At 55.9% G+C, this 18,634-nt stretch overlaps 2 protein-coding genes across 5 annotated transcripts; one reads left to right on the top strand and one right to left on the bottom strand.

Moving 5' to 3' along the window:
- Positions 1-212: 212 nt before the first annotated feature.
- Positions 213-14,496, bottom strand: UNC45A (unc-45 myosin chaperone A). 4 transcript variants are annotated; one of them, XM_059912439.1, is made up of 21 exons: positions 14,455-14,496; positions 13,502-13,964; positions 13,161-13,322; positions 12,892-12,928; positions 12,417-12,592; positions 10,570-10,662; positions 9,893-10,060; positions 8,242-8,410; positions 7,818-7,988; positions 6,770-6,941; positions 5,513-5,813; positions 4,622-4,716; positions 4,246-4,387; positions 3,726-3,866; positions 3,396-3,523; positions 3,121-3,187; positions 2,534-2,647; positions 2,191-2,306; positions 1,213-1,330; positions 951-1,103; positions 213-825 (listed from the first exon to the last, which is right to left on the bottom strand). In XM_059912439.1, the coding sequence occupies exons 2-21, from the start codon at positions 13,550-13,552 to the stop codon at positions 568-570; spliced, it is 2,832 nt and encodes a 943-aa protein (XP_059768422.1). In that variant the 5' UTR covers positions 13,553-13,964; positions 14,455-14,496; the 3' UTR covers positions 213-567. The 4 variants fall into 4 exon arrangements, with proteins under 4 accessions (XP_059768422.1, XP_059768425.1, XP_059768421.1 ...); XM_059912442.1 differs by lacking the exon at positions 9,893-10,060 and having other exon boundaries at positions 948-1,103; positions 14,455-14,469; XM_059912438.1 differs by lacking the exon at positions 14,455-14,496 and having other exon boundaries at positions 948-1,103.
- Positions 14,497-16,808: 2,312 nt separating this feature from the next.
- HDDC3 (HD domain containing 3) lies at positions 16,809-18,433 on the top strand. Its single transcript, XM_059915375.1, has 4 exons — positions 16,809-16,946; positions 17,255-17,310; positions 17,418-17,658; positions 17,963-18,433. The coding sequence occupies exons 1-4, from the start codon at positions 16,835-16,837 to the stop codon at positions 18,091-18,093; spliced, it is 540 nt and encodes a 179-aa protein (XP_059771358.1). The 5' UTR covers positions 16,809-16,834; the 3' UTR covers positions 18,094-18,433.
- The last annotated feature ends 201 nt before the right edge of the window (positions 18,434-18,634 follow it).

Raw genomic sequence — 18,634 nt, 5'->3', positions numbered from 1 at the left:
GGATACTTTATTGATTCACTTACGTTTACCCTTTGGCCCTCTACAAGGATTACGAGGCAATTCAGCGGGCCCTGGGGTGGGAATTCATTGGATTCCTTCCGCAGAGGTGGCTGTGCTGCTGAAAAGCTGCCCACACAGGCTCAGCCATGCCCAGCTCCTGCTCCACGCTCTGGCCCACAGCCAGCCCTCCCTGCCCACTGACTGGGCACATATTTTGAGTTCCACACACTTTTATTAGAGGATCAGGGGTGGTCCTGCCAGCAGGCTCAGGTGAGGCTCACAGCTGGTGAGGCTGCTTGCTGGGTCCTTCCCAGTGCAGGGAGTCCACAGGCTGAGTTAGGACGCGCCTTCCCCATTCCCAGCTGTCTAAGTAGTACAGGAAAAGTTCCCTGCTGCGTGAGGCTGAAGGCAGTAATGGCAGAGCAGGGCTGTGAACGTGGCCCCTGACTCAGAACAGAGGACATCAAAGGGCAGCTGGGCAGGAGACACCCCAGCACCCACCAGCCAAAGCCACGTCTGCCCTCGCTCTCTGTGCTGTGATAGGTAGCGTGTGTGAGAGGCAGGTCCTCACTTTCCATCCTGGCTGGGTCTGATAAGCCCATATTCCACTGCTTTCCCCAGACAAGCGGTGGCAGCCCTCGTGACGGGGCTCTCCTTGCCCTTAGCCAGCACTGACAGGATCTCCAGCATCTCGCTCTCCATCAAGGTGCTGGCAATCTCGCTCGAGGCCTCCACCATGTTCAACACCACCACAGCGCCCCGGTGCTGTAGCTCCTGGTTGGGGCTCAGAAGCAGGGCCTGCAGGATCTCCAGCCAGTGTGTGGTCTGCAGGAAACAGAGCAGCGTGACCACCGAGCAGCAGGGAACCCTGGCAGGGCACTCACTCACACACCCTGGCTGGGGGTTCCTGGCCCACCTCCCCTGCCCCACCAAGAAGGGGCACTGACCACCTGGGGGATGCGGCTGCAGAGCGAGGGCCGTGTGGAGGTGAGCACGGCCAGGCCCCCGGCAGCCGCCCGCCGTAGCAGCTCGTCGTCCTCTCCACTGTACAGCACCAGCAGCTTCAGCCGGTCACTGCCCGTGGCTTCAAAGAGATCCTGCACCTGTGGCCGGAAGCGGGGAGTACACCAGGTCAGCTGGGGCAAAGTCCAGCCAGGGACAGGTACTTCTGCGTGCCTGCCTGCCATGACCGCCTCCTAGACCAACCCTCACCTCCTTGCTCATGGCCAAGTTACACATGCACTCGGTGGCTGCCCGGCGGATCATCTCATGCTCCTCAAACATGTAGCCCTCAATCATGGGCACAGCCCTCTCCTTCAGGATCTTCTGCCTGTGGGGCCAAGGGTGGAGGGTCGGCATCATCAGAGCGTTGGCATCCATCACCCCCACCCCCACTTCCCCACACAATCAAACCCGGGGCCAAGGATTTCCCTGGGCAATATCCAAAGAACCCCTGCACCGGGGATGAAACCACCAGGCAGTGGTTTCCAGCCTTCTAACCGGGCCTAGGAGATAGCATGGGACCTTGGGAAATGCTCTAAAGTAGGAGTTAGGAGACCCGGGTGGTGATGATGGCGATGCTAACACCTAACATTCGAGCCCTCACCCTGACCCAGCACTCGGACTATCTTACTTAATCCTCGCCACAGCCCTACGGTGAAGGTGCAGGTGTGATTATCATTACTATTTTGCATAAGAGGAGACTGAGACTGAGTGGCCCAAGGACACAATCAGCAGTAATAGCTCATCTGTACTGCTTGGGCACATTGCCAGGAGCCAGGCACCTATGTAGTAAATGCTTTTATACGTATTTTCTCATTTAATCCTCCTCGCTGCTCCTCCACGAGCTAGGTACTGTAGCCATCCCATTTCACAGAGGGGGAAACTGAGGCACAGAGGAGTTAAGTTACTTGTGAGATTATACACTAATAAACAGTGAACCCAGGATTTGAACCCAGGCAGCCTGACTCCAGGGCCTGCGCTGTCACTGCCCTGTCCCTTGCTATCTCACGGGACACTGCACAAGTCACGCCTCTCGGCCTGTCTCTTCCGCTGTAAGATGCAGAGGAGTCACCGTGAGGAGCAAATAAGTGAGTGACTGGGGAGTGCTTTCCACGCTGTAAAGCGCTTTCCCGGGGATGGTCCAAACCATGATGCCCTGCCCAGGCCCCACATCCCAAGGGACCTTACCGGAGCCTCTCGCTGATCCCCGCCAGGTTCGTTAGAGCCATGAGCGCCTCAAAGTTCTGCAGGCCGGAGCAGTTGAGGTGCAGGAGGGAGACCAGGGGCCGGACCACCTCGTAGATCTGCGATATGCACCCACCTGTCAGGGCTACGCGCCCCAGCTCCCCCAACTCCACCGGCCCTGCAGATGGGAGGGAGTCCAGCCCCCAAAAGAAGGCTGCCCTTCCCACCCCCAGGGCTCAGCAAAGCTGACACTTCCCCAAGGAGGAGCCACAGCCCGGGTCAAAGGCCATCAGGGCCCCGTGAGGGGCTGGAGGACAGGCCAGCGCTGGGGCAGAAAGACACGCACCCGCTCGCCAGGAAAGGTCATCTCTGGGTTGGAGGTGATGGTGAGCTTGGCAAGAGCCTGGGCTGCCTTCATCTGCCCCACGTCAGTGCCTTCCAGGGCCAGCGGGAGCAGAGCCTGTAGGGACAAGCCCATCAGCGTCCAAGATGTGCCTGGGAACATAAGGCCCAAAGCGCGAGGCTCTGAGGCCCTGACTGTGCTGCCCTCACCTTTCCCCCCGATTCTCTCCCCAGGTTTGACAATGATACTCCCACTCCCACCCCTCTCATCTCTCTGAGGCCTCCTAGTAAGCTACCCAAACACTTCCCGAAACAACTATTAAGGAATAGACGTGGATTGTGCCCGGCACCAGAGCCATGGAGGTCAATGACACAAGGGAAAGGAGAAGAGCTCAGGACCATAATAGGCACAAAGTCCAGGGCTCTGAAGAGCGCCCCCCACCGCCCCCCAGCATCTCTCACTCAGCAGGAAGACATTCCTGCTGGTCGCTAATAATACTTCTCCGTCCCACACCCAACACTGATCTCTGGTGTAGAAGCCACTCAGTGATGTTTTATACGCCATCGCGAAGGAGTCTGTAAGCCGCTTACCTTGCCCCCTCCCTGAGCAACCACGGTGCCGCGGTCCTCGGACTCCTCCACCAAAGCCAGGAAGACCCTGTGGGGAGAAGGCTGTGCTGGACAGGCAGGCCCGGGCTCTGGCAGGCAGACCCTCCACTCCTGGGCTCAGCGAAGGAAGGGTGCCATGCGGGTGGCCCCCTGCTCCGAGGGGCCCATGGCACCGGGACCTGCTCCCGCTGTAGTTCCATCAGCAGCCTGGAGGCTGACGGGCTGCAGCAGGTCCGGTGTAACTGGGGCAGGCTCACCTGGAGAGCAGCTCCCTGCAGGAACTGGTCAGCACAGGGCTCTCGGTCTTCATCATGCACGTCATGGCTGACACCACACCAGCCGCCAGCAGCTTCTTAACCCGAGCACGCACAAAACTCGGTTTGTCCTGGGGGAGGAGGCAGCTGAGCACAGGGGCCTCGGCTGATTAGGCAGGGAAAGGGGAACCCTCCTCACAGCACAAATTGGTGAACATGAAAACAAAGGGAAAGAAACCCGCTTAAACAGAAGGCTCATCTGCTGTGGATGTCTCGGGTCAACTGGCCCCAATGACACGGAGGCCCCCAAACCCCTCCTAGCAGCCCCCTCACCTTGGGGTGCTGCTCGGGCACGTGCTGCTTGGCATACTTGGCCAGCTCCACCATCTTGGGGTCCGGCTCCTCGTAGTCGTAGCTATTGGTGCAGTTCACCAGCGCCGAGGCCACCGCAAAGAGCACCGACCTCTCCTCGGACTGCCGGGAGCAGAGGGGCCATCAGTGGCCATCCCAGGGGAAAGAGCAGCACCGGGATAAGCGCTGCCCAGGCTCCCAGTTCTACCCTCAACTGGACCACGCAGGCACCAGGATGAATCTGGGAACCGCCCAGGCCCCAGGGTGGCCCCAGACTTTGGGAGCTCACACACTTGACCACCCCAACTGCTTCTAAGAGATCGTCCTTTCCGACCCTGCTGGTGCAGGCCAGTATGCCCAGGCCACACAGAGCGGCCACTCAGGCTACCAGCCCCCCCTCCCTGGGGTCACAAAAGCCATTGGCCAAGACCTGCCAAGAAAGCCCCACAGGCTCTAATCCTAGACAGTGTCCCCGGACGACTGCAGGAGCCCATGCAGCTACCTTGCTGAGCTGGAACAGAGCCTTCAGCGCAGCCTCATCCTCCACAAACTCCTCCTTCACGTCGGCATCGAAGGTAAGGTAGGCCAGACCCTCCACCGCCCAGCGCCGAGTGCCCGCATCGATCTGGTCATTGCACAGCCACCTGGGGGCATGCAGGGCACGGATGACCATCAGAAAGGTGGGGAAACAGGAGGGGCACACCAGGACCAAGGGGGAAAAGCCAGGGGCTGGGGCATCCCCGCCACAGACAGAAGTAGTTCACGTGGCAGCGCAGGAGGGTCTGCCTGGGGGAGGACAGGGCAGTGAGGAGGCCCCACCCTCCTCTTTTGAGGTCTGGCTGAGAGGTTGGGAGCCACAACAGTGCTAAATGACTCACTTTCGACACTGCTTGGCCAGTTTGAGCGTGGAGCCTTCAGCAAACTGCTTCATGCTAAAGTCGGTCCCTCCGGCCGAGCCGAGCTTACAGAGTCCCTGGTGGAAGAAGCGAGAACCAGCTGTTGGCCGAGGGACAGAGGCAGAGCAGGGCTCCTCCACAGCTGGCGTGGGCTCCCCCCCGGGCACTCTGCCAGGCTCTCTGGAGGCCATGCACACCGCCACCAGGTTACCACCTGGAGCACCAGGCAGCAAAATCACCTACTGGGGTGGCAACGTGACATGGCATCTGGTAGAGACTGACATATTGACCACCGTGCTGGCCTGGGCCCCAACCCCTCCCGATCTGCACTGGGATTTGCTGTTCCTTTCCATGTCATACAAGGAAGCTCTTTACAGATGGAGCTAAGATCCGTGTGGGGAGAAGACGGGTACCTTAGGCCAGGCCAGGATCCTCACGGAATGGAGAAACCCAGGACTAAGTGCTCCAAGGAGGAGGACCAGCGTCCTCAAGGTGCAGGGCTGCAACAGGCTCAGGGAGGCCAGGCAGTCCCCACACCACCCGCTCCTGGGGCCGCCTGCCGGCCCAGCCTGTCCACACAGCCCTCTGACCCGCCTGCCCAGCGTGTCCTCCATCATCTCCTGGAGCCGCTCCCACTGCCCCAGCCCAGCCGCCCTGCATTCTCAGGTGTCCTCTGTGTACGAGGCTCACCTCCCTGACCTGACCGTGAGACCTGCGGTAGCAGGAGCCAGGGCCCCTGCCTCCGGCCTCGACAAGGCCCTGCACGTCCCATACTGTCACCCAGCGTGTGCTGGGATTGCACCCTGAGACACCAGCCAGCCCAGGGCCCCTGCCTGGCTGCCTGCTTGCCCAGCCCAGGCCCGCCCGTCTCACCACCAGCGCCCGGATGCGGATGCTGTCCTTCTCGCCACGCCTGTACAGGTCCTTCAGCAGTGAGACACCGTTGGCTGTGATAAACGAGGCCCGCTTGGCCTTGCCGGCCGCGTGGATCAGGGCCTCCACGGCCACCAGCTGCTCCTCCTCCTGCTCTGAGGCACACAGAGCGATCACACTCTCCATGACGCCATTCAGCTCTAGGGCCCGGTTGCCGGCGTCACATGGGCCCTGCAGGAGGCAGGACACCGTCTGGAGGGCCCGCAGCTTCCCAGCCAGCCCTTGGCCCTCAAACCAGCTCCTGAGGAGTACAGGGTGGCAGCTGTCACATCAAAGCCAGCATAAAGGGACTCTCCTTCCCTCCCTTCCCCTCTACTGGCCGGGCATCTGCACTACTTGAGCAGCAACAGCAAGAAAAGCTGCCGGAATTCCCTGGTGGTCCAGTGGTTAGGATTCTGGGTTTTCACTGCCGGGGGCCCGGGTTTGTTCCCTGGTCGGGGAACTAAGATTTTATAAGCCGCGCGGCGCAGTCAAAAAAAAGAAGAAGAAAAGAGAAGTTGCCAATGGGAAGACTAAGACATCCTCTGGATGGCAGTCGTTGGCGTTCTTTTTTTTTTTTTTTTTTTTTAATAGTAAGGAATTATTTTTATTTATTTATTTTTGGCTGTGTTGGGTCTTCGTTTCTGTGCAAGGGCTTTCTCTAGTTGCGGCAGGTGGGGGCCACTCTTCATCGTGGTGCGCGGGCCTCTCACTATCGCGGCCTCTCTGGCTGCGGAGCCCAAGCTCCAGACGCGCAGGCTCAGTACGTTGGCGTTCTTTATCGAGGCTTTCATTCGAGCCTCCCCTGATGACACACCACCTAATGTAGGTCACTCTCACTCACACCACCTTGTTTGCCTCCTTCCCTGTACTCACTAAAATCTGAACTTGTGCTGCTTATTTCCTGACTTGTTTTCTCCTAGCTGTGAGCTCCTTAAGGGTAAGGACTGTCATACTGCACTGCTCTGTCAGAACGGACACACAGTAAGGGCTCAGTGAACACTATGTGCTTGAGGACATTTGTTGCACTAGAGAAGTGATTTGAGAAAGAATGTCCCTGGGGAGGTCACTCTGGAACAAGATGTGGCCCTTGGGACCACCCTGTCTGGCCCCCGCTAGTCCTCCCCAAGGCTGCTCTCCTTGTGGGAAACCTTTCACTGCTGTCCCTCCCCAGTCAGAACTCTCGCGGGAACCCTGGCAATAGGAGGCTTCCCTTACTTGATGTAGTTTTCACAGAGTCGGTGGAAATTCTCCCTCTCGGCATCACACTTCAGGTCATCGAAGAGCTTGCTGAGGAGAATGGAGGCGCTCATGCGGCTGTTTGCTGTCACCGTGAGCTCCCCGGGAGGGTCCTGCAAGGAGCCCCCCACCTCCAGAATCTTTTTCAGACCTGAAAAGACACCCTATTTAGACAGCAGAACATGAGTTCCAACCCCTATAAGAAAAGGGAAGAGGTTTCCTGGGAGATGCATGCAAAGGCAGGACCACTCTTGCACGAGGTCAGAGTGCAGACAGGCTCACAGAAGCTGGTGGGCTGGGGGCAGGCGTGGGGTCAGGGAAGGACCTCAGAAGTAAGGTCTGCATGCAGGCCCTGCCCATGGGGGTGAATGCTGTCGGGTTTGGAGGTTCCTCATCTGTAAAACTGAAGGGAAAACAACATCCACGCCTCATAGGATAATTGGGATAACAAGAAAAGATGAGTACCTAACAGATGTACTCAGGCTGGGACTTTGCCAACCTTTCCTAATTTATCTTTTAAGGGAAAAAAGAAGTATGAACTTATATATTAAACTTGAAGAATTTTTTCCCTGCATATAGAAGTAACACACACTCATTGAAAAAACTTCAGATACAGAAAGCTGACCCGGCCTCCCTATTAACCTGCTCGTGGGCCTGCTCGATGTGCGTGCACGTGCACACGAACGTGGCTGAAGGGTCCAATGTTCCCTAAGGGTAGAGCGCAGGCCGCATGCACTTCAGTACAGACACACGCTGGGTGCAATCCCTACTGGAGACGAGCAGGCCCAGCTACCCAAGCAAGATGCAACACACACTTGATCTTTCTCTGTCTCTCTGTATTTATTTATCTATTTATTTATCTACCTATTTATTTATTTACTTATATGCCACACCACAACGGCTTGCAGGATCTTAGTTCCCTGAGCAGGGATCGAACGCAGGCCCTCGGCAGTGAAAGCGCAGAGTCCTAACCGCTGGACCACCAGGGAATTCCCTTTCTCTCTCTTTTTAAGACTCTGTCACCTACCTTGGTCGATAACCCAGAGGGTGAGGCTGTTGTTGGGGTCCTTAGGAGACTTCCGGGGCACCACTTTAATCAGGAGGGTCAGGGCACTGTCTCGGCCTTGGCCCGAGACCCCCACCTCAGTCAGTAGCTCCAACAGGTTACTGATGAGGACCTTCAGCTCCCGGGCGGGATCTAGCAACAAGAAGACATTAGTGGGCTCTACAGTGGCCTAGCCCCAACTTCGCTGGTAGGGAGAGGGGACCTGCAGCCTGAGCGCTGGTTTCCAGCCTACCCCAGAGGCGCCCTGGCTACTTAGAACCTCGAGTAAAATACTGTCAACAAGCCGTATTCCTGAACAACCTGCGGCTGCAGCTGGCCTGGCTGGCTCAGCCCCTTCTTCTCCACGAGAGCCACACCCACAGGACACAGACTTGCTTCCACTCACCCACGATGATGGCGCCTTCTTTGCCACGGAAGCCCTTCTTGACGCCTTCCTTGAGGGCATCAAACATAACCTGCAACAGGTGGCAGGCAGCCAGGGACACGGCCTGGTTTTCCACGCCCAGGATGGAGACCACCCTCCGAGTTCCCAGCACGCTCAGGGTTGCCACTGTCTGGGTGGGAGAGAAGTGGGCAGAGCTTCCAGTTGGTGAAGGGCAGCCATGGAGATCCCTAACTGGGGGTCAGAGAGGGTGGCCAGAGGGGGGAAAACATGTGGGTGAAAGCGCAGCTCCCCGTGAAAGCAAAGTGGGCCTGCTGAGGGTGAGGCCAGGGCAATGCCAGGATTATCTTGTTGGAAGGGCTTCCTAAAGAAACATTCCAGGGGACTCCCCCACTCTCTCTCTCCTCGGCTCCAATCAGAGAAGACAAGGAATACTGTGGCTCTGAAGGCAGCTGCTTTGGTTCGTGTCTCCCCAGGAAGGAGAAACATAAGCCTGGACAAAGCTACCTGAATACCCGGCCCAGGGACACCTCATTCCTCCCTGATACCAACCCTGAGGTTCTGTCTACATCCTGGGGATGTGGACATACATGGAACGAACCACAAGGCCTCTGCCCCCATTTCTGAGCTGGAAAAACCCCGAAGGTCTACTTGGGTCCATCCCCATTCACAACAGGGATGGGCAGGAAGGCTAGAGGAGGCAGGCGGAATTCACGTGGCTTTACCGTTCCTACTCCTGGGAGACCCAGAAATAGAGCCCGATCTTGGCCTGAAGTGTTCATAGAATGTTTCACATTTCCACCCCTGATCTAGGAACTGTGGGCTCCTCTAAAAGCAACCAAGGGTCAAGTCCCTGTTCCCTAGGTCCAGTCAGTTCGGGCAAGAGCCAGAGCATGGACTCTGTGACACTGGCCTGGCAGGGATGTTCCTGCTGAACTGTCTGTGCAGGACACCCACAGTCTACACTGAGAACCATCTCAGGGTCCTGCCCTACATATCTGGTCTCGATGGTAAAGATGCTGCGGGTCACATCACTGACCACATCAAGCACTGTGAGGACCCCTGTCCAAGGGAAATGCCAGCTTGATGGTGAGGGAAGGACAGGTGCCCTGTTCTTCGCATGCAGCTTGCTTTTACCACACGGACAATGAAGGGATCAATGACCAGGTGTCTCTGCGATCAGCTGCAGGAGAGTTCCCTGGTCCGGGAAGATCCCACATGCTGTGGAGCAGTTAAGCCCATGCGCCACAACTACTGAGCCTGTGCTCTGGAGCCCACGAGCCACAACTACCGAAGCCCACGCGCCTAGAGCCCGTGCTACGCAACAAGAGAAGCCACTGCAATGAGAAGCCCGCGCACCGCAACGAAGAGTAGCCCTCGCTCACCGCACCTAGAGAAAGCCCGCGCACAGCAACAAAGACCCAACGCAGCCAAAAATAAAATAGATGAAAAAAAAAAAAAGTGCTCAGGGTGTCAGTGGGCTGCTTTTGCTCTTTCCTGGCCGCACTTTGTCCCAAATCATGTTGGTCTTTTTGTGTCATTTTAATTTTGTCTCTCGTTACGTATCTCCTTATATTTTGCCTTATGAGAGGTGGAAGAGTGGATGGACAGACAGACTGACTGAGGCAGTAACTAGACCCTTCGCCCCACCCACCCGTGATTGGTGTTCAGAGCAAATGCCAACTAGTGTGCGCAGGGCCGCCAGCATCAGGTCTGGCTCTCCCGTGTCCAGCAGGCGCTGCAAAAGCTGAACCCCGTTGCTCCGGAAGATCTTCTCAGCTCCAGCATCCTCCCGGGCCAGCACCACCAGGTTCTGAGACGCCTGCGTCAAAGGAAGTGCACATAACGTGAACACTGTACATGGCACAGGGCAGGGCGAGTAGACGCCCTGAGCTCTGGACCTCACTGCTTCCACTTAGCAGCTGAGTGACCTTAGCCATAAACTTAACCTCTGTGAACTTCAGCTTCCTCTTCTGTAAGTAGAGAAAAGAGCTTGCTCTTGGCATTGACAGTTAGAATAAATGGAGTCCTGAGTTCCTGGCAAAGCCTGAAGGGCAGAAACAGTGCCTCAGACACCTCTGTACACCCAACTCCGAGCACAGGACCTAAGCACCAACAAGGTGCTTCGGGAACACTGGTTCCCTCTCCCTGGCTCACACTTAGGCCCCAGGCCCTCTGAGCTCCCACCCAGGCTCTGTGAGCCCAGCTGCCCGATCTAAGGAGCGACGTGCAGCAGGCCAGGCCAGCAGGGGCTCCCAGGGCCAACATCAGCACACAGGGAGGGATGGGCAGCACTGGGGGAGTTCAGCTCCCACTCACACAGTTCCATACCTTTTGCTTTTTCTCAGTGCCTTTTTCTTGTGGGTCCAATAATATCTGAAACATCTGCTCCACTTTGGCATCCGTCGAAGACATGTATCTCACCTACGACAAATCAGCAAAGCACGGGAGGAACTGCCTCTCTTGACCGGAGACAACACATTCCCTCTTTGTTCTCTCCGGCTCCTCCCAGGGCCTGGCTCATGACTCTGGGAGGCACAGAAGAATGCCTGGGCTTAGGCCTCGCACCAAGCTACCTTGGGCAGGAAGAGACTTGCCTGGCAGCTTCTCCCAAACTCCCCGCAGCTGTTTTCTTCTCTGAGCTATTTCTCACTTGGGCAGCGCTGATGCTGAAGGCAGGGCCATTCAGAAGGGGTGGCGTCCTGTTAGCCACGAGGCAACCCACTCCCAGGGGACCATGTACGTTGGGCAGCCTGGTGCGCGGCCCGTGGCACTGAACCAGCATTTATACCTCCTGCAAGGGAGCCAGCAAGTCATGAGGTAGCTGCTGACACGCCTTTTAAGTCAAGAATTCTCTTTTTGATGTTTTTTTAAAAATAATGTGAATGACCAAGCTCATCCTAGGCCCTCTCCCTCCCTAGGGTCCTGGGCGTGGATAGCAGCACATGCCTAGCATGTATGTGTGCGCCGCTCCCCGCTTCCCCTCCTGCAGCCATGGCAGACGTGGTTCATGTCACAACACGTTCTTCTCCTAGGCCCAGGCGACCTGCTTCCTAATCCTTCTCAACACAGGGTTCTAAGCAGCCCCAGCTGATCAGACAGAGCTGACACTGAGAGTGCTAACACTGAGACCTTTCCCAGGTCTCAACCTTTTGATAAGGTGTTTGCCATTATATTACTTGCTTCCACTGGGTCAGCATTTTAACACCAAATTATCTGGCTAATTCAAGCTTGATAATAGTTCATGACAATCTTTAGATTATTTTCTCCTAAATTAATTTTTAAATATGTGTATCACACAATGTCTATTTAAAAAAACAACCAGAAGAAGCAAAATCTTTTTTGAAAAGCTCTCTCAATCCTATTCCTTTCCCTAGCAGTCATACTGTCATCATTTTGATGCACGTCTTTTAAAATATTTTTCTTTGTGTTTACATACCCAACTGTACCCATGGAAAAAACATGGTATTATTTTGAGTGCATATGGGGGGGGGATCATTTTAACATAAACGGTATCATACTATACGTTATTATATATTTTGCTTTTTTTTCACTTACAAGTGTCAGCTTTCCACGTCCACATGTGTTGATCTGCCTATTCTTAGTAACTACAACGTAGGAGTCTGTAGTAAGGATGTCGCTTAGTTTATTTAGCCATTCCCCTACTGCTGGGCATTTAGGCAAGTTCCAATTTTTCATTACTACAAACAAGGCTGAAACAAACATACACACACCTGCTTGTATACACGGGCAAGGCTTCTCTAGGGCAGACAGCAATAAGTAAACATACTGAATCATAGGACATGCTCATTTAAAATTTTAAGAGATATGCTAAAGGACTCTCCAAAGGAGCTGTGCCAATTTACATACATCCCCTCCAGCAGTCATAAATGAGCCCACGTCCTCCCGCAACCTCACCCCTTAAGTGTGTCTCCCTCCTTCTAGCAATGTGTACAAACTTTAAATGTTTGCCAAAAGACCACCAAAAAGAACAGCACCTTACTGTTCTTTTAATTTCCTTTTACGTAACCACTGGCAAGACTGAGCATCATTCTATAAGGTCATTTGCCATCAGCATCCCCCTTCCAGAGAACTGTGTTTACACCTTTGATCCAGATCCATTTACCAGTGCCCCTCTACCACTGGTCAATGCCTCGCTCTCTCAATTACTCACACACCTTCTCCTGAATCTGGCCCACGATGTTCCGCAGAGCCTCCTGGAAAACTTTGTTCTTGGGCTCCAGGCTCACACATCTCTGCAGGTCAAGGACGGCCTGGTCGAGGCGGCCTAGCTTCTCTAGGGCTTGGCTCCGCCGGTAAAGTGCTTTGACATCCCCACCGTCCTTTTCAATGGCTGAGCACAAACAGGAGCTCTGTCAGCACCCATGAGGCCACCATCTCCAGGCAAGAGCAGCAGGGAAAGATCTCGAGGGGCAGAGGAAGGTGGGGGGACGGATGTGGGGCTCAGTACTTCAGCCTCAGAAAAGGTGAGGGTAGCTGCGGAAAAGGAAATGCCCCGGGAAGTGGGAAAGAAAAAAGGCAAATGTGTTTCAGGGGTGAAAAGGAGGAGGAGAAAGTGACGGTGCAGTGGTCCCAGAATCCTTGCCCACCCCAGAAGTCCCACAGCTCCACACAAGGGCCACATTCCCCTACCTTTGGATGCCTCGGTTTCTGCTTTGTCGTAATCTTCCTGTAAGAGAAAGAACAGGCCTGAGAGGCTGGTCATCTCCTTTTTCGGGCACAACTGGGCAACAAAGTTGTTTTCCTTAGTCACGAGGTTCCCCCACCACCTAGAGACCCAAAAGACGTGTAACAAGTGTGGGTGGCCTGAAAAGGCGAACGTCCAGTCGGAGCCCAAGCAGCAGCGAGGTGGGCAAACAGGGGTCCGGGCAGGCCAAGGGAAGAGCAGCCGGCTCGCTCACCAGCTTGAGGTGGCAGGCGGCCCGGTTCCGGTGCAGAATGGCCTGGTCCTGGGGCGTTGCGCCCAGACCCAGGGCTTGGGTGTAGGCCGTCAAGGCGCCTTCGTAGTCCCCGCATTTGAATAGCTCGTTGCCATCCTTCCGCAACTGTTCCACTGAGCTGGCCTGAGGAGGGAAGGGGTGGAAACGTCCGAGGTGGGCTCAGGGTGAGCCGGGGAGCTAGGGCCAGAGGAGCCTGGGGTGGCGGGTGAGTCCCATGGAGGGCCAAGATTGAGGGAGGAGGAGGCCCGAGAATGGTCAGTGCAGGTGCGAAGCGGTGAGGGCGCAGGGTGATGTGTACGCACTCCGGGGTTGGCGGGCCGGGGCTCGGGGGTCCCTGGACCACTCACGGTCATCGCGCAGCGGACGTCCCGGGCGCGCGCAAGCGTAGTCTCTGGAGAGTGGTGCGTCTAGGCTAGGGAATCCGCCGTCGGCTGCCCCGCCCCAGTCTTGCGTCAGAGGCGGTGGCAGAGAAGGGGCGTGGCCAAGGCGAGAGCACGCCGGGAAGAGGGGCAGGGCGCTCGGCCCGGGTCCTCAGGCGCAGAGAAGCCCCAGGCGCGCTTAGTCTGTTCCCGCCGAGACCGACAGGGGGCGCGCGGCGGAGGACCGAGAGGGGCGCTCGTGGCTGCTCAGGCCCGGTCCCGGCCCAGGTCCCGGCCCAGATCTCGGCCCCGGCCCCGACCGCGGCAGAAATGCACGAGGTCTGCAGTCATCAGGGCCACGAGCAGCAGGCTGTAAAGGCCCAGTGCTAGAAGCGGGCCCGGGCCCCTATGGGAGAGGGTAGAATATCAGGATGCTGGCCCAAGCCGCGCTCTTGCTGCTGCAGCCTGTGGGTTAGAGCCCCTGAGAGTCTGGAGAAAGCCCAGAACTCCCTACCCAGAAAAGTGTAGAATTTGAAAATACAAATTCAGGGAGCTCACAGGTACCCTGAAGCCATCCGTGGACAGATTCAGGATTGAAAACCCCGACTGTAATAACGTGTAATCCAAAATACAAGATCCTCTCAGTATTGACACCCGTCCCACCCCACCCACCACACAACACCTACAATGACTGCCTGTCACCTGCTTTCACAGCCCCCTGAACTTTTCCTTCACAGATTTGTTTGTAATCATGTATTTACGTGATTTTATGTTTGAGATCTGTCCCTCCACTGGTCTGTAAGCTACAAGCCTCCCACCCCAGAAATTAGGAACAGAGCCTCAGGTACTGGAACACCCTGTCAATGTGCCAGTGGCTCTGGGGCTGGATTTCTCACCTGAAGACGGGAGGAGGCGGCAGGGCAGAGAGATTGATCTGGTACAAGGCCTCAAATTCAGACCGAGTGCAGCAGGAGCCCCCTGCAGCCTGCAGGTGGCAGCAGTAGGCTTCCTCCGGGGTATCAGAGAGCCGAGGACAGAAGAAACCGGGGTAGCGACGGCCATCAGCATCCCAGGCGGTCTGGCACAAGTGGGGATGGTGCGCCAAAGCTGAAGGGAGGGGCAAGAGGGCTGGAGACAGGCAGGAATGATCTACCCACACCCCACTCCACCCCTTTTGGAGAATAAAAGGGATCAACCATTATCAGAAGGGCAGGCTTCCTTCCTCCCCACAAGCTCCCCAGAGTAGCCTATACCCTGCTAAAAGTGTAGGGTACTGGAGGGGGGTGCTGCGCAGAGGAGAGTGTTGTACCTGAGAGAGAGGTCGGCTGGGCAAGCGTCATCCAGCTGAAGAACAGCAGTAGCCCCACAGACAGGCCTGTCAGCAAAGGGCCTGGCCTCCTCTGGAAGCCCATGAGAGGTCACCTCCACCTCAGCCCTGGTCCTAGAAATCCCAACATCTCTATTTCTAAGCCATGGCTGCAGGCAGTAAGGAAATAAAATCAAAGCCCCAAAGCACCATTAATACAAACCTGAAGCTTCTCTGTCACAGACCTCTAGAGAGAAATGAAAGTGACTGAGTTTCTATCTTCTATTGGAAAATGGGAGGATTGTAGCTCCAAGCTGCCTAAGGTTCTCTGAGCTGAAGGGGAGAAGGCTCAGAAGGCTAGAAGACCGAATGAGGAATGAGAGAGAAGTTGAGCCACTAGCCTGAAGAACAGACAAGCATTAAGAACCAAATATGTTTCTCTCTATACACTCTCAACTTTCAGGCTCCCATGGAAGCCATGGGAATTCTGATTGTTCCACTTCAGGCCCCAGGGACCTCAGTTCCAGCGTTTGGAGCTTCCCTCTCTAACTTCTGCATCATGGCAACCACCAAGACTAGCTGAAAAGCAAGGGTGAGTGCTCTCATTAACTTTTCCCCTGAGCCCTCATTGACCCCAGCTACCAACCAAAGTATAAGAGCTACCAATCTGACTGGAGTATACTTAGCAACCAGCCAACCCCATTTCACAAGAAAAGCTCTTACAGGGTCTCCAGGTCTCTCTTACCAAACCTCATACTTCATAGATGCTGTCTGCTGAGACAGGGAATTTCTCGAGAAGGCCAGAGGCCACCAGCCAGCAGTGTTGTGTTGTTCCAGTGTCTACTGAGGCCTAACAACGTCATGCTCCCAGAACAGCAGTGACACCACTCATAAGGGGCCCACAGCAGTGCCTGGGGACTGAAGCAGGAACCCTCACGGCACAAGAAAGAAATGCAGATTTTGTTCCCAGCGCCTGACAGCAAAGAAGACAGTTCCTGCAGAAACAACACTGCTGCCTGGGAGCCTAAGTCTGCAACAGTTAGGGAGGGCTCCCAGTGCAGGCTCCAATTTCCAGAAGGTTAAGCACTAGGGTCTTCTGGGCCCAAAGGTGAGGCTCCCATGCCCATAGCAACCAGGCCATTCTTGCAGGGAGAACTATTTTTATAAATTTATTTATTTTATTTTATTTTTGGCTGCGTTGGATCTTCGTTGCTGCGCGCGGGCTTTCTTTATTTGCGGCTAGCGGGGGCTACTCTTTGTTGCGGTGCATGGGCTTCTCATTGCGGTGGCTTCTCTTGTTCCGGAGCACAGGCTCTAGGCGTGCAGGCTCAGTACTTGTAGCACGCAGGCTCAGTAGTTGTGGCTCGCAGACTCTAGAGTGCAGGCTCAGTGGTTGTGGCACATGGGCTTAGTTGCTCCGCGGCATGTGGGATCTTCCTGGACCAGGGCTCGAACCCATGTCCCCTGCATTGGCAGGAAGATTCTTAACCACTGCGGCCACCAGGGAAGCTCAAGAACTATTTTTAGAGCACTTTGAGAATTTTCAGAGCATTGACAGCTTGAAAATTGTTTTGTCACGGCGGGAGAGGGCCCTCCTGGGAGAGGCTGTCTCTGGTCCAGAGGCTAGGTGAATTGCCCTTCCTCCAAGTTGCCAGTCCCCTGTGCCTTCCTGCCCTGGACACACTGAGAGGCTGCTGGCTTATGTCTTGTCTGTTTTCCTCCTTCCCCCAGGATGTGGGTTCCCAGAGCCAGGCCATATTCTTCTTGCACCCTCAGCAAAGCCCACTTAACCAGGGGCTGCGATATTGAGGGCAGCTTCCCACATCCAGTGCCCTCACGTCAGCCCCAGAGAAACTCTTCTGGGCCAGACTCCACAATCCCCGGGCCTCCGCGGCGCTAGGGGGCGCTGTGGACGCTCGGTCCACGCTCCCCGGGCTTCTGGGACCGAAGTCGCCCGCCCCACTCACGCGATGGGCTCCGAGGCGGCCCAGCTGTTGGAGGCTGCTGACTTCGCGGCTCGCAAGCACCAATGGCAGCGGCGGAAGGACCCCGAAGGGACCCCCTACATCAATCACCCTATCGGTGGGCGCGCCGCCGGGGGAGCAACGACTGTAGCATCTAGGGGGTGGGGACCGGGAAGGGAACGCGGAGGGCGTGCACCTCATCGAGCACCTAGTCCGTACCAGGCTTTGTGCCAGGCACTGTTCGTGACTCACCACAACCTGGGGCGGTAGGCATGACTGTTCCCTTTGTACAGTGAACATCCAAAAAAGAGTAAAGGACTTGCCCAAGGTCACCCAGCTAGTGAGGGGCCACATCTGGCTCTACAAAACCCACAACACGCCGCCCTGGGACTCCCTCCTGTCTGACTTCCTGCTTTGCCCCGTCAGGTGTGGCTCGTATCCTGACCCACGAGGCAGGAATCTCTGACATTGTGGTGTTACAGGTAACTTTCCTCCTCTGCTAGGAGGCTGGGGTGCGGGTCAGGGGCCCCATTCAGCTCTGGGTTCCCCTTGGCAGGCGTCACAGGACTGAGTGGGAGCCTGCCCCCAGGCAGCCCTGCTCCATGACACGGTGGAGGACACAGACACCACCCTGGATGAGGTGGAGCTGCACTTTGGGGCACAAGTGCGGCGTCTGGTGGAGGAGGTAACAGATGACAAGACTCTGCCCAAGCTGGAGAGAAAGCGGCTGCAGGTGGAGCAGGCACCCCACAGCAGCCCCGGGGCTAAACTGGTGAAGCTGGCAGACAAGCTGTACAATCTGAGGGACCTGAATCGCTGCATCCCAGAGGGTATGCTCCTCTACCTGCTCTGAGGGAAAGGGGAGGGGTATCCACCTTCTGAAGGCACAGCTTGGTCAGTTCCACTGAAAAAAAGCCCAGGTGTTCTTGTTAATTCCCTAGACTAATCTTAGTAGACTCTGATCTTCTTTCATACACTAGAAATGCAGTAGCTGGGCAAAGGGGAAGTATTCAGAACAAATCTTTCCATCAGGAACTCATCTCACTGCCCTGCACCAAGCCCTCCAGGAAGTGGGCAAAATCCAGTGCCTTCCTGGACGTCAACATGAGCAGTTTTCTGTCCATTCTTATGCAGGATGGTCCGAACAGCGAGTCCAGGAATACTTCGAGTGGGCAGCACAGGTGGTGAAGGGGCTTCAGGGGACAAACCAACAGCTGGAAGACGCTCTAAAGCAGCTGTTTAAGGAGCGGGGGCTGACACTCTGAGCAGTACTTGGAGCCATCCAGTGGCACAGACTCCATCCTTGCCCAGGCCAGAGAAGATTCATACTTCAGCCTTTCGGTGCCTCCCGAGCTTCCTCCTGGTTCACTCAGCCCAGATATTAGAGACCAAATACACGTGTCCTTTCTCACTCTGAAGATCTGCCAACTAAGCTGAGCCCCAGATTGTGGGATGATGCGCGCCATCCATTTCTAATGCATTCACTGCCCTTCTTCAGGCCTTGGGTCTGATTGCATGGTGGGATCTCTGGCCCCTCAGGGACTTGGGCTTATATATAAACGCTAGTTCAAAAGTCATTATGCAAAATAAAACATTTGGATAAAGGTTTGAGTTGCTGCTGCTCCTTCTCCAGCCTCCCCAGTGGGGAACCGATGGGGGGAGGGGGGATACCTGCCCTTCAGTAGGGCAGGGTTCCAATTGTGTGCCCCTGGGACAGATCCCTCAGGTTGAGGGCCTCAACCCCTCGGAGACTGGCTTCCTTATCAGTAAGATAGGTTGTGTAATTATCAGGGTTGGATTATGTGA

The sequence above is a fragment of the Balaenoptera ricei genome, chromosome 2, assembly GCF_028023285.1.
Source record: "Balaenoptera ricei isolate mBalRic1 chromosome 2, mBalRic1.hap2, whole genome shotgun sequence".
Taxonomy (NCBI): Eukaryota; Metazoa; Chordata; class Mammalia; order Artiodactyla; family Balaenopteridae; genus Balaenoptera; species Balaenoptera ricei.
This window is presented reverse-complemented; position numbering and strand designations above follow the sequence as displayed.

Coding starts and splice junctions, on each gene's coding strand:
- UNC45A (XM_059912438.1), bottom strand. CDS start 13,552: ATGACCGTGAGTGGTCCAGGGACCCCCGAGCCCCGGCCCGCCAACCCC. Junction 7,989..8,241: donor AGAAGGCGCCATCATCGTGG/GTGAGTGGAAGC, acceptor TCTTGTTGCTAG/ATCCCGCCCGGGAGCTGAAG. Junction 4,388..4,621: donor CTGGCCAAGCAGTGTCGAAA/GTGAGTCATTTA, acceptor GCATGCCCCCAG/GTGGCTGTGCAATGACCAGA.
- HDDC3 (XM_059915375.1), top strand. CDS start 16,835: ATGGGCTCCGAGGCGGCCCAGCTGTTGGAGGCTGCTGACTTCGCGGCT. Junction 16,947..17,254: donor CTACATCAATCACCCTATCG/GTGGGCGCGCCG, acceptor TTGCCCCGTCAG/GTGTGGCTCGTATCCTGACC. Junction 17,659..17,962: donor GAATCGCTGCATCCCAGAGG/GTATGCTCCTCT, acceptor ATTCTTATGCAG/GATGGTCCGAACAGCGAGTC.